The sequence below is a fragment of the Carcharhinus amblyrhynchos genome, chromosome 12 (assembly GCF_965287045.1).
Source record: "Carcharhinus amblyrhynchos chromosome 12, sCarAmb.v2.hapA, whole genome shotgun sequence".
NCBI classification, from domain to species: domain Eukaryota; kingdom Metazoa; phylum Chordata; class Chondrichthyes; order Carcharhiniformes; family Carcharhinidae; genus Carcharhinus; species Carcharhinus amblyrhynchos.
The window spans coordinates 67,313,689-67,331,786 of record NC_137335.1 but is presented as its reverse complement, the minus strand read 5'-3'; the positions used below and the strand labels follow the sequence as shown (position 1 = coordinate 67,331,786).

The window sequence follows — 18,098 nt, the reverse complement described above, 5'->3', positions numbered from 1 at the left end:
TAGAGAATATGTTGAACAGGTGCGACGACAATAATCTCTCCCTCAATGTCAACAAAATGAAGGAGAAAGTCATCAACTTCAGGAAGCGTAGTGGAGGGCATGCCCCAATGAACATCAAATGGGGTGAAGTAGAAATGGGCGAGAGCTTCAAGTTTTTTGGTGTCCAGATCACCAACAACCTGTCCTGGTTCCTCCATGCAGGTGATTGCATTAAGAAAATCCATTAACGCCTCTGTTTTCTCAGAAGACTAAGGAAATTTGGCATGTCTGATACAACTCTCATTGACTTCTACAGATGCACCTTAGGAAGCATTCTTTCCAATTGGTATGGTTTCTGCTCTGTCCAATACCACAAGAAACCATAAGGGGCCATGAACATAGCCCTGTCCCTCACACAAACCAGCCTCCCACAGCATGCAAGAAATACTTTTCACTGTTTACTAATAAATGTGACAATAATAAATCAAATCAAATAACGCGATAATAACCAGATAATATGTTTCTATAATGCTCAGGGATAAATATCAGCTTGGATACCATAAATAACTTCCATGCTCTTCAAAATAGTTCCATAAGATCCTTTACTTCCACCATTATTTTAACATCCAATCCAAAATATGGTACATCTTACAGAGCAGCGCTCCTTCAGAATGCACTGGGCTGTCAGCCTTGACTCTGGAGTAGGTCTTGAACTCACAACCTTGTGCTGCAGAGGTGAGAGTACCCACTGGAATGGTAGAAGCTCTTCAGAAGCACCTCGATTATAGAATGTTATGCTTTACATGCTACTAGATAAAAGATATGCAAGGGTTTTTTAAAATTCATTTGTGGGACATGGGCGTCACTGACTCGCCATTTATTGCTCATCCCTAGTTGTCCTTGTGCAGAGGGTAGTCGAGAGTCAACCACATTGCTGTGGCTCTGGAGTCACATGAAGGCCAGACCAGTAAGGACTGCAGATTTCATTCCCTAAAAGGCATTAGAGAACCAGATGGGTTTTTCTGACAGTCGACAATAGTTTTATGGTCATCAGTAGATTCTTAATTCCAGATTTTTTTTATTGAATTCAAATTCTACCATCTGCCATGGTGGGATTCGAACACAGGTTCCCAGAACATTCGCTGAATTTCTGGATTAATAGTTTAGTGGTAATACCACAAAGGGTGATCAATATCCAAAAATGGCTAATTGGTTGGACCTTGCTAAGATACCTCTGTAATTTCTGCTGTCTCTGGCCCACTTAACTTGGGACTTCCTACAAGAATTAATGATGCAATCTTCTGAAAAAATGCTTCATGATCAATATTAGTATTTATGCATTTGCTATGACAAATCACAAAGTAGTGAAAGAGCACTATGATCTGGAGCCATTCACCTCAGCAAAGCTCATAAGCATTAATGTTACACTCTGATATTACCATACAAATACTTAGTGTTAATAAAACATTGCTTTATTTCCAATTTTAGTTTCAGGAGTAACATGTCAATATTAATAGGTTTATTATTATAATTAATAATGATTAGGCTAACACAGTGCTTAAAATAACATAAAGGAATTTAATGTGAACAGGTTAACTATGTGTCCAATAATATTTCAAAAGCATAATGATGGGTGTTTGCTACTGATGTGGCAGTTTGTAATTGGGACAAGTGCTATCAAGTATGCTATTATAGTGGGCTATTATTGGCTAATCAACTTCATTTTTTCCTAGCTGTATAATTATAAAACATTTTGGATGCATCCTTGCACTTAGTCTAGCAGATGCCAATTCTGTCTCAAAGCACAATTTGCAGCATGTTGGGATCACCAGGGCAACCTACATGTTGATTGATGGATGGATTACTGTTTAATGAGGTCACAGTTGTCTCTCACTATTCATCCACAGTGCTGCGGAAACATATAAGAGCTCATAAAACAACTCAGTGCCAAGCATTTGAAAGACTCATGCATTGTTCCAAAAATGATCAGTAAAACGATGATGCGCTGCACTCTAAATCTTAATGGAAAACTTTTAAAGATATTATAATGACAAAATTCAGTACAAATAAAACTAGAAATACTTTGAAATAAATGCATTCCAAATATTTTGCTATGGTTGATTTAGTTGAGGATCACATCTGGAAATGGAGAGTTTTCTGAATTTCTTTTAAATTGTAACGATTAACTTTTCTGGCTCTTCCTCTTTTTATGGCATCACTATTTACTTGACACTAAAGTTAATCAAGATTAGGTTTCATGTCCTAAGCAGATGATGGATTGAAGATGTTTCACACCATCTCAGCTGACCTCACTTTCTTTCACCTTCATCCAGAAAAGAAACTCCACAATACAGGTATGTGTGGCCAAACACTTAAATCATTTATCCAGAAATGAACCACTGAAATGCTTTGCAGTTCCATTTTTCACCATTTTAACCTTAATTGAAAACCCTGAATGAAAGAAAATAACTTTTTTAACCCTCTCTCTGCAGGAACTGACTGTTCACAAGCTACTTGAATACCAAGACTGAATCTAAAACAGTCAATACCTTGAGGAAAAAAAATTGTAAACTGTTATATAGTGAGATGGGAACAGCAAAATCTTAAGACTTTGCATCAGTAAAATAATTTAACTAAAACCACTCGAATCAGACTTTATTTATGTAGCTGCTTATTTTCTTATGAGACGTAGACAGCATCAGTGGTTTGTAAAAGTTTTTCTTTTAGAAAGTATAATTATATGTATACAATTCCCTTTCTTGAGTGGGACACAAAATTGAAATTACTTTTATCTCTTGAAGAGTAATAAATATGTGGAGTTAAACAAAAGCAGTTATCACTGATCTCTTTAGAAGCAGGGCTCATGTTTATAAGGATGAGCAGAGATCAGGTTGTCAGCTCTGGTTGGAGACATTCCTACAGATTTAAACATATGATGCTCTGGCCACAGGACACTGGATCTGGTGACATGATACCAGATCATGGAAGATCATAAATAGTTGATTGCAACTTAAATTGCCTACTAGTATTCATTAAGGAGGATGCATGGCATATTGGTAGCTAGTGCTTGACCTAATGGCTCTCCTAACAGCAACCAGCTGATTAGGAGTAATTACAGAGAATTAAAGTGCTATTTAAATGTATATCAACACTTAAAAAAAGAAGAAAGATGAATAGTAGGTCTGTTTATATTCAAAGACACAAGTGAGAGGCCAATATTGAACTAATGTAAAATGTCTGCTTAAAAAGAGAGTGCCTCATGGCAGAGGTCACATGACTGCAGAAAGCCAGATAGGATATGTAATACATTGCATTTCAAAATCCAAACATCCCCCTTTTCATAATAAACAAAGGAAGCAAAATCCCATTTTCCTAATGACCAAAAGATAAGTGCACGCACAATAATGTGTAACTGTGAGTTACCCAAATTATCCACTGTACACCCACAGTTCTAATGCAGTAACAATTATTTGTTCTACTAATCTGCATTGCATGTAATGCAGGTTTCCAAATGCTACATGTGTGCGTTGTTATTGACTATTAGTCTGGGTGATATTCCTTGTCAAGAGAGTGCCATTCCCATGGCACTTGTTGTAGTAATTACTATTCCATTGTTATATTGCTGGGTACCTGTGGGCCTCTGGGATTGATAGCAGTTCTGTACTCTATACCACTAGTGAGATCCCTTCTCCCTTACCAGCTGACTGCGATGAAGAAATAGTTGTATTAGTTATTTGTATATGCCTGCAGTTGCACCAATATATTTGGTTATTTACTTACATTGCCTGTGATTGTGGTGAAAATGTCTCTACGCATGTGCCAAATTGCCATGTTGGCTCTTGTTGAGAGTGTTGAAGGTTTGCACACTGACTAACTCTCTAGTATTCATCTCTGGCAATGGCTTGGCAGTGTTATCAAAATGAAATTTGGTTTTTTGCTGTTTCACTTTGATTTTTTTCACTCACGCCTGTAAGTAGTTCTGGTTTCATTAACTTTTTGCTATTGAAGAGTAGTTAGTAGGTGGTATGACGTTGGTTTTTATAATAATTTCCTCATCATAATCCTTAGATGCCCCCTCTGATAATGACACCAACACCTGACTAGCTCTACCTACCCACTTTGTTTGCACCAACAATACCCTCATGGTCTGTGGCCATTTTGCTCATTTAGCTACTAGCTTAAATGAAGTGAAAAAGGCTTCTAGATTCTATTCACCAAACCTTTTCAGCTCTTGACCACATTTAAACAGATCCACACCAGGCCTTTGACGGCACTGGGTTGATTCTTCCTTAGTGTCCACCTTAACCTTTGCCTTCACCAGTTTAAATTGATGTTCACTTTTTACTTCCAGTTTCCAAAGTTCAAAAAAACTTTCCTTTTTCCTTTCCACTGGTTTTTATTGCACTTCAAACTGTTTCCTTTCTTTTCGCTGTTCAAATTGTTTGAATTCACTTTTTCTTTGTTGTGCTGTGATTGTCTCTGTCTTGTTCTCTTTTCCTACTCTCCCTCTTTCTTTGTCCCTTGCCATTGCTTCTAATTCAAGATGTTTCATTTGTACCTGAATTCTAGCCACTTCCAATGCAGACTATACTCGTGGCAAATTTAGACGCTGAGCTATCACTCCAATTATCTCCACCTTCCTCACCCCTCAACCGCCAATTCCAAAAACTTTGCTTTAAAAACCTTTTGAAAACCACTCCAAGAGGCCTCTTCCACACCTGGGAAAACCTTAGCCACTGAGAGAGCAATTTTTCCACAAGGTACTTCCTATTTAAACTAGCTGAATAAAACACCTGAAAACACCAATATTCAACAGCCACTGTCTTTAGTTCAATAATCCTAACCCAAACAAGGAATTATACTTTTTACTCTCACAAGAGCCCCCAGTTGTGTTAAGGTACGGATCAGAAACAGCGAGAAACCTCTTGTTTCTTCCAGAACCCAGTATTAACTGCCTACTTTTCCCTGTACACCTAGCTCCTCCCCTTAGCACATGACTCGGTCAATCAACCTAATCAATACCCTACACTGGAACCTCAGAGGAAAAACCAAATAAACAAAAATGTGTTAACTCAGGTTAAAGCAAACACATTCCTAGCTAATCAATCATAACCTGTATTCTAGTTAGTCCATTCCACAGCCTCAGCACAAGTGGTTTTGTAGATACTGCTCCATGAAAATTGTGCCTGATTAGCACTTAAATGCCAAATCTCAGTGCCTGCTTTAGTATTCCCCAGCAAGTTTGATATATGGTCATCAGCAATTAGGATCAAAATTGCAAATTTTCAGAAGTTCGAACAGATGCCTGGTATTGGCAATGTCAACGGACTAGTAATCCAGAGAAGTATAGTAATACTCTGGGGACCTGGGTTCAAATCTCACCACAGCAGATCAAGAACTTTATATTCAATAAAAAAATCTGGAATTAAGGGGGCGATTGTACCATTTTGATTCTAAGTGCTGAATCTGGGCGTGATTCAGATGTGACTTGTGAACCCTGCTCTCAGACGCCCCTATACGCACTCAGCCTGGAAAAAAAGTTGTGAATTTGAATTGCACTATGGACGGGGCTTATCCCACCCGGAACGCTGCTGATCTGGTCGGAGCCTTCAACTGCACATATGCAGTAAAAAAAACTGAAAAACGCTCCCCTGCCACATCACTCCCAGGCTGCAAGAAGTGGTCTGGAAGCAATGGCCCCCACAGACATCACCCCCACCTCCACGATATAACTGTCTCTCTTTATTCACCCACCCACCCCCCCCGCAAACTACCCAGACCAATTGCGAGCCCCCTACCCCACTTCCCTCCACCCTGATCGCCTGCAGGGTGGCAATGGACACCTCCTGCCCCTGCTCCCCTGCGCCCCCTCGCCACCACAGATCCATCTGGCCATCCTCCTTCCTCCTCCCACTCCCCACCAGAGAACGAACAGGCCCTCCTCTTCCCCTCCTCCCCCCACCAGAGAATGATCTGGCCTCCATCCGCCCTCTCCGCAATCCCCAACACCACTGATCTGAACTTAGAGAACGACTGGAAGCTCTGAACCTACCTCTTCAGAAGCTGGAGCGCCCAAAACAGACTTTTGCCGAGCATATCTGTTTTGCGCTGAATCTGGACACGCCAAAGCAATGATAATGGGGGAAATGGGTGTCCAGCCCATTAAGTCAATTTAACTGCACGCAAATGCATGGAAATTGATGTCACGCCCATATCGGGCACTGTCCTGATTGCGTCCATTTCCAAATCAGCGCAGATTGCACTATTCGCCTCAAGCCCGACTTTACCAAGTTTTAAATCGGGCCCTAAAAGTCTCTTGATGACTATGAAATGATTGTCGATTGTCATAAAACCCATGTGGGTCACTAATGTCCTTTAGGATGGAAATCTGTTATCCTTACCTGGTCTGACCTATACGTGACTCCAGACCACAGCAGTGGTTGACTCTTAAATGCCCTCAGGGATGGGCAATAAATAATGGCTCAGCCAGCAACACCCATGTCCCATGAACTTCTCAAAAAGAAGTATCTTATAGTCACAGCATTCATTTAGTACCCGTTGTCAACTTTTCACCCCCTAAGAGTTCAACTATCCATCACCTGTCCTCACTCCCAGTCCTGATACTACATAATATAATAAACACGAGATGAAATCAATAGGGCTTTGGGTCTTTATATTTAAGTTTTGATTTTGTTAAGCATATAGCATCACTGTATTGTGGAGCAGAGACAGCGATAACTTGCATTTACAATGTCACTTGGTGCTTAACAAGCATTATTAATAAAATCATTTTTGACACTGAGACGCAGGAGTTATCAGGTAGCAGTGACATAAGAACATAAGAACTAGGAGCAGGAGTTGGCCATTTGGCCTCTCGAGCCTCTTCCACCATTCAATAAGATCATGGCTGATCTTTTGTGGACTTGGCTCTACTTACCCACCTACTCATTATACCCTTAATTCCTTCACTGTTCAAAAATCTATCTACACCTTAAAAATATTCAACAAAGTAGCCTCAACTGCTTCATTGGGCAGGGAATTCCACAGATTCACATCCCTTTTGGTGAAGAAGCAACTCAGTCCTAAATTTGGAATTCTAGTTTCACCTGCCAGTGGAAGCAACCTCCCTTATCAATTCCATGCATAATTTTATGTTTCCATAAGATTCCCCCCTCATTCTTCTAAATCTCAATGAGTATAGTCCCCATCTACTCAGTGTCTCTTCATAAGCCAACCCTCTCAAATCCGCAATCAACCTAGTGAATTTCCTCTGCACCCCCTGCAGTGCCAATATATCCTTCTTCAAGTAAGATGACCAAAACTGCACACAGTACTCCAGGTATTGCCACACCAGCAGCTTATACAGCTGCAACATAACCTCACTGTTTTTAAACTCCATCCCTCTAGCAATGAAGGACAAAATTCCATTTGTCTTCTTAATTTGCTGCACCCGAAAACCAACTTTTCGTGATTCAAGGACACCCAGGTGCCTCTGCACAAAAAGACTGGTCAAAAATATAGGTTTTAGGATTATTCTTGAAGGAGGAGAGAGAGGTAAAGAGGAGAAAGATTTTGGGAGGGAACATCTTCCTGTGGTGCAGCAATTAAAATCAGGGGCAAGAAAAAGGCCAGAACTGGAAGAGCGGAGAGACTTCTGGGCTGGAGGAGGCTACAGACAAAAATAAGAGCAAGGCCCTGGCGGGTTTTGAATACAAGGATGAGAATTTTAAAATTGAGACATTTTCAAAATGGAGCCTGTGTAGGTTAACACACACAAGGATAATGGGTGAACAAGATTTGGGATGAGTTTAGAGTAGGAAGGGTGAAAGATGGTAGACCAACCAGGAGATAATTTTGGAATAGTCAAGTCTAGAGATAAAAAAGGCATGGATGAGGGTTTCAGCAGCAGATGAGTTGAGATTCAGGTGGAGTCTGAAGATGTTATGGAGGTGAAAGGAGGTAGTCTTCATTGCAGAGCAGAATTGTGGTTGGAACTCATCTTCAAGTCAAACATAACACAAACTTTGCAAATAGTCTGGATCAGTTTTAGACAGTTGAGTTGCCAGGCTGGATTCAGTGGGCAGTATACTGGGAGTTTGCACACGCGCAATGCATCCTGAGCTCTCTTCTTCCAGCCTCTCTGATGGGTTTAGGCTCCAACCCCCCACTGGGTGAATTACCTGACTGCCTCTGTATTGCACAGATTACCATAAATTACCGGAACTCAGCTTACACAAAAAAAAGGCCGGGAAACCTCCCACTTTCCTGCCCATTGGACACTGTTTTTTTTGTGAAAATTGCACCCAATGCCCCTGAAACTGTGTTATTGTTGTTCTAAGACTGAGGAACAGATACAATTGAAGAATGCAAAAGCATAACTATTGAACCTTCCTATAGTTTATTTAAAGTACTTTTCTGGTCATGGGTGGAGGGGGGACTGGTAATGTTAAAATGGCGGCGCGGGCTCGTTGGGCCGAAGGGCCTGTTTCCCGGGCTGTTTTTGTTCTTTGTTCTTTTGTTCTTTTACATTGTGATCTTCTTATTGCCAAGTTAAGATAAATCCTGGTCTGGTACTATGAAAGAATAGTCACAAAGGTGTTTTTTAAAAATCCTGTGTCATATGAAATGGAATATTTTACCATTTACAGAATTTAAGTGCTCTGACCTTATATCAGATTTGTATGGTTTTGATAATCACATGATTTCATGAAATGTAATTTTTATTTTTGATGACTAGACTTTTACATATATATGACTAATTAGTACAAATATTCTTGCTTGCTGTCATTACTTTTATAATGTGTACAGTGACTTTATTACATTTCACTGTACTTTGGAGACACACACAATCTGTTGAGCTGACTATAAAGAGAAATAAATGCAGTATTATAGCAACATATCTATATTGTTTGAGTAGTATTGCCTAGAAATTAGATTCACTGCTCCCATCTCACTGGTGTTAAAAGGACAGATATGCCAGGTTCATTTTGTGAAGTAAATGCATTACCTGCCATACTTGTAAAGGCTTCTCAATAGGAGTTCATGGGATATGCAGATTGAGGGCTTATTGCCTATTTGAAGGCCTCTTTACAAAATTGGATTGGAGAATAACCTGACATCAGTTTCTTCAGGTGTTTGGTAACCAAAATCAGTAGAACTTAACACTGAACCTATATTTTTCATATCTTACTGTGGAATGTGGAGTCAGGAACCATCACCATAGCCCCCTTACAATTGACTGACCTCTCACCCCTCCCCCCTGGGCTTCTATAAGGGTGTTTGAACCAGCTAATCTTCCTTCCTTGGAACTAATGAGCAGTCTTCCAAGCTGTGACAAATACCTGCAACTCACCAGTAATAAGCCAATGAGATTGGTGCATCAATTTGCCAAGATCTTGTCACCTGCTTTATTAGATATGTTGAGCATTGCATTGGGATCATGCATAATCCAATTTCTAAGTCACTGTTTATTCAATTTTACAAATAATAGTAAATGGGTGGATTTTACAGCCTCGCTCGTCCCGAAACTGTAAAATTCCATGGTTTGCCCCTTTACGTTCTGTTTCCCATGGCCTGCAGGGCAGTAAACCTCCAGCAAATATATATCCTGAAGCTGGAGTGGTACAAGAAACAATATTGTGCTGACATTTTGAAACAACTTAAATACCATTATACTGGCCTGAATTTTGTAAGCAATCCTTATAATGGTGAAACAACAGTACTGCATTAAACCTGGTGGCTGTCAATGTGTGCACAAGTTATTGAGCTGAAAAACAATAAGACAGAAATGTAATGTCGTGAACAAACTAATTTTCAAAGGAAACCTACATACTGGTTTCACGCTCCTCATTGTAACGAATTTTAGAATGAAATCGTGAGATGCCTTATGCGATGCAACACAACCAGCTGTGTGATGGAGTGGCAAGGTTTGCTCCCTTGCTTTCCTGTTTGTTCAGTTAGCAATTGGATGTCAAAGGGAAGAATGACACAACGATAAAATGTTCACCTGGATGACTGACACCATCCAGAAGGCAATGGAACACTGATAGAGGCTTGAGAGCAAGCCACCATTCTTCCCTCTTGGTCAAGCGTGGAAACATATCACAAGGAAGGCAATGGGGAAAAATACATGTATGCTCAATGAAGACTTAGACAGAAAACAATCAAAATATAAAACACAATAATAATCAAGACAATGGGTTCACTTTTATGCAAATTCAACAATATATTAATGTTGTTACCTTAAAGTCTGTACAATACTTATTCCAACTCAATTTATGTGGATTAATTATCTACAAAAATGTGTACATTCGTTTTTTTTTTATGTACTGAATTTAGAGAAAGCCTGCCACAGATTTTGTAGCGGAAGATAGAGAAAATATAGCGCAGTTAAGCAGGTACTTCGACTTTCTCTATTTAATAAAACAATTTATAAATTTGATGATAAATGAAATTCCCTATTCATCATACTCTTTTTTGAATCCAGGACCAAACTGTTTATTATTTGCATGCATATCCAAAGAAAATCCAGTGCCAAGAATTAATATCCCGTACCTCTGAACTCTTGATGGGGGTGCAAACACTCCGTGCTTTGGCTGACAGGTGAAATACTGCACTCCCCCGACAGAGCCGTCATTCTTGCCATTGGGTTTATCCAACTCAATCCCATACCAGTAACCTACAAAATGACATATGAGTAAAACTTAGATTGTACAATGAATGTTTGATTTTATTTTCACATCTAGCCAGGATTTAACTGCCGTGGGATTGAAACTGAGCCTCAAAATGGCTGCTCGATTTTGGGGACCAAAATATGTCTGTAAGGTGTTTCACTCAATAGATGGCTGGGCCATTTTTTAGACATTCCCAATGGGTGAATAAAACGGATTTTCCCCATTATTTGTAAATGAGGAGAATAATGTTGGCAGACCCTCTCTTGGAAATTGATCAGTGATGAGCAGTGCAGGAGTTGGCTAGCTCCGCACAGGATTCTTTGTCATCAAAAGAGAAGAAAGACTTGCATTTATATAAGTGTTTTTCACAACAATGGCTATTTCACAGTGCTTTACAAGCAATGAAGTACTTTTTAAGTGTAATCATTTCTGGAGTGTAGGAACAGTTTTTTTAATCACTTATATAAAAGCAAAATACTGTGGATGCTGGAAATCTGAACTAAAAGCAGAAAATGCTGGATAAACTTAGCTGGTCTGGCACCATATGTGGAGAGAGAAGCACAGTTAATGTTTTGAGTCCATGGTTCCCATCCACATAGTTCTGGAGTTGGTTAACTCAGTTGGGCTGTACAGCTGGTTTGTGGTGCAAAACGAACCCAACAGCACAGGTTCAATTCCTATACTGGCTGAGGTTATTCATGAAGGCCAACCACCTTCCCAACCTTGCCCCTCGCCTAGTGTAGTAATCGTCAGGTTAAAATCATCACCAGTCAGCCCTACCCCTCAAAGAGGAGAGCAGCCAATGGTCATCTGGGACTATGGTGACTGCCTTATCTGAGTTTGACCAGCATTTTCCTTTTTTTAGAAATCACTATCGTGGAATAAGGAAAGCCAGGAGTGTTTCCCTAACTCCACAATTTTTTTCAATGCCTCTCACAGTTATTGTCCCACCCCTGCAAGGATTTAACATCAAACTGGAAGAAAGAAAAAACTCAACATTCATTATTTTTCAAAGAGGCTAGCTCCCTGTGGTGGCATGACAAGTGATAATAGCTCATCCAAATAACATGCATGAAGTTTGAAGCCCAGTTTGGGCCAGCTTCAGACTTCCAAATTAAGGTGTATGCACTGTGCATGCTACATGTGAACTTAAGGGAATTTCCAATCCACAGTGTCATGAGATGTGTTCATACTCTAAGAACATACTTTTTAACTATTATCATTTGTCAAGTACAATTTATCCTGTTGGCTACACCCACATACTCAAACCAATTAATCAATTAAACATTTCAAGAATATTTAGCTTTTCAAAATCTATTTAATACACAAAAGTAATGAATCAAATCTCCAGAATATGTTACAGCTCTGCTAATTGTATTTACTGGATAACAAACAAATGGTTTCAGTACAAATGAGGAACACTCTGTTAAGTATTTAATCACTTAAATTTACCTTGATATTGCAGTCTTCAACAGCTATTTATACAGCTGTCTTAATTGACACAACATTAACTAATTATACTGGCACTTTTTCCACAGTTCCAGCTCCTTGAGGTAGGATTTTTTTTTATTTTTAATGTATTATTATCTCGGTGTTCAACCTCAAAACATTTTAATTTAACAAATTATAATTGTGTGCATCCGACAATAACAATGCAACATATCTTTGTCTTTATTTTATTTCATTACTCCATTTGAAGGAAACATCCAAATCTTAAATATAAATGACAAATTTAAAAAGATATTGAAGGGGAATCTTAGCAAAAAAATGGCAGTGTTGTTTCCGGCAAGGAAACTGGCATGTTTTCACATAGGTTTTCTCTGCAGATTTATGACACTCTGACAAAAATAATCAAGGGGGTGTGTTTCACACTGTTAGGCAGGGAGACGGGGCCTCAACATGTCGGCAAAACCCGGCTGCACTGAGATCGGGACATCATCTTTACAGGGCACCCTGGTCATAACAATAACAACCCTCCCCCTCAGTCCACCACACAAATCTCAGGGGCTCCCCTCCCCATCCCCAGAGTTGGCGCTTCTCTCCCCCTTCTTTCTCTGATTGTCAGCCTCTTTCCCCACTTCCCCCCCCCCCCATCTGCCCCTTTCCTGCCCCCACAGTCAGAATAAGCACCCACCTACTCCCTGCCTAACATCCGGTGAAGGGGGTCGTCTCGGTGAGAGTGCTTGTTAATGACGTGCTAATGTGTTAAAAAGGCGTGTATAGGGTTTCAGGGAGGGGTGGATCCTCTGGTGGGGGAACATGTTGTGTCCTTTCAGGGCAGTTTGTCCACCCTTTGTCCCCACCTGGCACTCAGCTCTCACCTGTGGCTCTCTGTAGCTGTTCGCATGCGACAGCGGCTACACCCCAGACAACGGCTTTGACAAACCGGCTAAACCCGATGAGGGTAGCCGACGGGTCTCGACCTTCAGTGAGACAGGGAGATGTCTATCCCAGCATGTGAAGACAGACGCTGGCGGATTGAGCAGATGATACCAGTGGAAGGTCCAATGGTCAAGAAGGCGGACTGTGCAAGCGTCGCAGAACGCGAAGAGCAGGACAAGACGCAGAAGACGTCCTGGTCATCCACTGCGCCTAGTCCCATCTCCAACCATCTTGATTCTTGTCTTGCCACTGGATCTAGATGGAATTGGGAAGAGAGAGTGAGGCTGACGCTATGCAACTCTCCCTCACTTTAATCCAAATGAAGCGCTAGTCTCGACACCATCATCAGTGTCCTGTTCAACCCTTGAATTCCTGTGGCGATGGGCAAGTGGTAAAGCAACAGGTGTGGATACACTGGGAGCTGTAGTCACGGATCTGCACACAGGCCGCTTAGGTCTAATGGTCGTTTTCCGCTGACTGAAGCAGCAGTGAAACTCGGCATCTACCTGGGCGACTGAACAGTCCTCTTCAGGAATGCACTGCTCAACTCCGTAGAATGAGGAAGGGGCTACAAAAGGTGCCCTAAACATTGCCTGCTTCACTACACCCTGGCCAGTTTACCGCAGCTGGCGGGGATCCCATCTTGCGGTCGAACAAACAAAACACAAGGTGACAGCACACACCACTGGCACTTGGAACGTGCGCATGCTTTTGGACAACCCTACAGCAAACAGACCAGAGAAAAGAACAGCCTTAATTGCCAGAGAGCTTTCAAGTTACAACACTGTCATTGCAGCCCTGAATGAAACTCATCTTGCCAATGTAGGTCAGTTGACTGAAGCTGGACGTGGATACACATTTTTCTGGAAGAGTCACAGCAGCGATGAGCGTCGTGATGCTGGAGTTGGATTCACCATCAGGAGTCACCTTGTTCGGAAATTTGTTAGTCCACCCAAGGGTGTGAATGATCAGCTTATGACATTACAGCATCCACTACAGAACAGAAGTCAAGCCACCCTGATCAGTGCCTATGCCCCCACAATGAACAACCCAGACAAGATGAAAGACAAGTTCTACAAAGAATTGGACGCCCTATCTGCAGTGAGCAGTACTGATAAGCTGATCTTGCTTGGCGATTTCAGTGCAAGAGTAGGGTATGACTCTTCAATCTAGCAGAGAGTCATTGGGAGGAATGGCATGGGCAAGTGTAACAGTGACAGCCTACTCTTAATGAAGAGCTGTGCAGCACACGACTTCCTCATCACCAACAATCTTCCGTCTGTCTACCCATAACAAGACCTCCTGGATGCACCCCCGCTCGAAGCATTGGCATCTTATTGACTACGTCATTGTCAGGAGAAAAGACAGGCAGGACGTCAGAGTAACCAAGGCCATGTGTGGTGCTGACTGCTGGACAGATCACAGGCTCATTGTCTCCAAAATGAGGCTCCGCATCAGACCCAAGAGGCGACCACAAGGAAGCAAGGGTATGAAAAGAATCAATGCGGCCGAGCTAAAGAGCCCCAGCATTGCTTTAGCACTGGCTGAAGACTTAGAAATCAAGCTTGCTGACATACACCTCGCAGGCAGCACTGAGGACAACTGGGAACGCTTCAGTGATGCTGTCCATACATCTGCACTGAAGATGCTTGGGCCCTCTAACCGCAAGCAGCTTAGACTGGTTCGATGAGAATGATGAGGAGATACAGGCTCTACATGTTGAAAAGCACCATCTTCATCAGGCCTGTCAGAATGACCCATCATCAGCTGCCAAGAAAAATGCTTTTACCAGTGCTCGCAGGACAGTCCAGAATAAAATGCAGGATGCCTGGCTGAGCGCCAAGGCAAATGAAATACAGGAATACGCTGACAGAAATGACTTGAAACAGTTCTATGAAGCCCTCAACACTCTGCAGACCTCAATCTCTTGGGAGTTCCCCCCTCCTGAGTACAGATGGTACAACTCTCATTACAGAGAGGGCTCAGGTCCTGCAGAGATGGGCTGATCACTCTGAAGCCGTCCTCAACCAACCGTCATCTATTAACGATGAGGCAATTGACAGGTTTCCCCAGGTTGACATCAACAGAGCCATGGGTGACCCACCAGTAGTAGCCGAAGTCACGAAAGCTGTCAGCCAACTATCAAGGGGCAAAGCCCCAGGGGCAGATGCCATATTCACAGAGATCTACAAAGTTGCTGGTTCTGAACTTATTGAGAAGCTCACCAAGTTGTTCCAGTCCCTTTGAAAGCAAGGATCCATTTCTCAGGAACTTAAAGATACTTCCATCATACATCTCTACAAGAGGAAGGGCCATCGGCAAGTATGCGATAACCATGGATGAATCTCGCTGTTCTCCATCACAGGAAAAATCCTCGCAAGAGTCCTGCTAAATCGTCTGGTCACTCATCTGGAGCTGGGCCTGCTTCCAGCGTCACAGTGTGGCTTCTGCAAAGGTCGCTGGACCATTGACATGATTCTTGCTGCGCTCCCACTTCAGGAGGAGTGTCAGGAGCAGAATCGTGAGCTCTACACAACCTTTCTTGACCTCGCGAAAGCCTTCGACACTAAGCTGTCAAGGCCTGTGGAGGATCATGTCAAAGTGCGGCTGCCCCCCCAAATTCATCCAGATGGTACACCAGTTCCATGATGGCACGGTGGCCAGAGTAGTGGATGGCGGAGAATCCTCTGAGGCATTCTCAGTCACCAATGGCGTCAAACAGGGCTGTGTGCTCACACACATACTGTTCAGCATGATGTTTACTGCCATGCTGAATGATGCCTTCCAGGACAGTGTTGCTGGAATCAGCCCCAAGTGCAGAGCGGATGGGAAGCTCTTCAACTTGAGGAGACTTCAAGCTATTACCAAAGTGAAAGAGACTGTTCTGAGAGACTTCCTCTTTGCCGATGACTGCGCCCTGTATACTGACTCAGAACCATAAGAACATAAGAACATGAGATAGGAGCAGGAGTAGGCCATCTAGCCCTTTGAGCCTGCCTGCCATTCAGTAAGATCATGGCTGATCTGAAGTGGATCAGCTCCACTTTCCCGCTTTCTCCCCATAACCCTTAATTCCCCTATCTATCAGAAACCTATCTACCCGTGACTTAAATATATTCAGCAAGGTAGCCTCCACCGCTTCAACAGGCAGAGAATTCCAGAGATTCACCACCCTTTGTGTGAAGAAGTTCCTCCTCAACTCTGATCTAACCTGCGCACCCCTTATCTTGAGGCTGTGCCCTCTAGTCCTGCTATAAGAACATAAGAAATAGGAGCAGGAGTAGGCCATCTAGCCCTTCGAGCCTGCCCCGCCATTCAATAAGATCATGGCTGATCTGTCGTGGCTCAGTTCCACATTCCCGCCCTCTCCCCATAACCCTTAATCCCCTCGCTTATCAAAAACCCATCAACCCGTGTCTTAAAAATATTTAGCGAGGCAGCCTCCACCACTTCAACGGGCAGAGAATTCCAGAGATTCACCACCCTTTGAGTGAAGAAGTTCCTCCTCAACTCCGTTCTAAACCGCCCCCCCTTTATCTTGAGGCTGTGTCCCCTAGTCCTATTATCCTTTCTGAGCGGGAAGAGTCTCTCCACCTCTATCCTATCCATCCCATTCATCATCTTATACGTCTCAATGAGATCTCCCCTCATTCTTCTAAACTCTAACGAGTACAAGCCTAGTTTATTCAGCCTCTCCTCATAGCTCAACCCCCTCAACTCCGGCATCAGCCTAGTAAACCTCCTCTGCACTCCCTCCAAGGCCAAAATATCCTTGCATAAGTACAGCGCCCAAAACTGCGCACAGTACTCCAGCTGCGGCCTCACCAATGCCCTATACAGCCGCAGCAAGACCTCCCTACTTTTATATTCAATCCCCCTCGCTATGAAGGCCAGCATCCCATTCGCCTTCCTGATCACCTGCTGCACCTGCAAGCTGGGTTTTTGCGACTCATGCACAAGGACCCCAAGGTCCCTCTGCACCGTCGCCTGCTGCAGTTATCCTTTCTAAGCGGGAAGAATCTCTCTACCTCTACCCTATCCATCCCCTTCATTATCTTATTCGTCTCTATAAGATCCCCCCTCAGCCTTCTAAACTCTAACAAGTACAGACCCAGTCTATTCAGTCTCTCTTCACAGGCTAGCCCCCTCATCTCCGGTATCAGCCTAGTGAACCTTCTCTGCACTCCCTCCAAGGCCAAGATATCCTTCTGCAAGTGCGGCGACCAAAACTGCACACAGTACTCCAGCTGCAGCCTCACCAGTACACTGTACAGTTGCAGCAAGACCTCCCTGCTTTTATATTCTATCCCCCTCACTATAAAGACCAACATTCCATTTGCCTTCTTGACCACCTGCTGCACCTGCAGACTGGGTTTTTGCGATTCGTGCACAAGGACCCCCAGGTCCCTCTGTACCGTAGCATGCTGCAGCTTTTCGCCCTTTAAATAATAATCCCTCCTACTATTATTTCTACCAAAGTGGATAACCTCGCACTTGCTAACATTACACTCCAACTGCCAGGTCCTCGCCCACTCACTCAGCCTATCCAGATCTCTCTGCAGACTTTCCACACCCTCCACACAATTTGCTTTTCCACTCATCTTCGTGTCATCAGCAAATTTCATCACCCCGCACTCAGCCCCCTCCTCCAGATCATCTATGTAAATGGTAAACAGTTGAGGCCCCAGCACCGATCCCAGTGGCACTCCACTGGTCGCCAACTGCCAACCAGAACAGCACCCACTGATTCCCACTCTCTGCTAGACAGCCAATCTTCTGTCCACGCTAACACCTTACCCCCAACTCCGTGCACCCTAACCTTCTGCAGCAACCTTTTGTGAGGCACCTTATCAAACGCCTTTTGGAAATCTAAAAACACCACATCCACCGGTTCCCCTCTGTCTACCACACTAGTCACATCCTCATAGAAATCCAATAAATTCGTTAAACACGACTTCCCCTTAACGAATCCGTGCTGCGTCTGCTCAATCAAACCATTCTTTTCTAGGTGCCTCGCTATTTCTTCTTTGCATCGGGTCCTAGCATTTTTCCAACAACGGACGT

At 42.8% G+C, this 18,098-nt stretch overlaps 1 protein-coding gene across 5 annotated transcripts in view; it reads right to left on the bottom strand.

Moving 5' to 3' along the window:
• LOC145351065 (CAP-Gly domain-containing linker protein 4) overlaps positions 1 to 18,098 on the bottom strand; it is a 266,003-nt gene that overhangs the window by 71,012 nt on the left and 176,893 nt on the right. For all 5 annotated transcript variants that reach the window (XM_080200665.1, XM_080200664.1, XM_080200667.1 and 2 more), the window contains one exon: positions 10,534 to 10,657. In XM_080200665.1, coding sequence (XP_080056791.1) covers positions 10,534 to 10,657 — 124 coding nt within the window. The remainder of the gene's footprint in view (positions 1 to 10,533; positions 10,658 to 18,098) is intronic.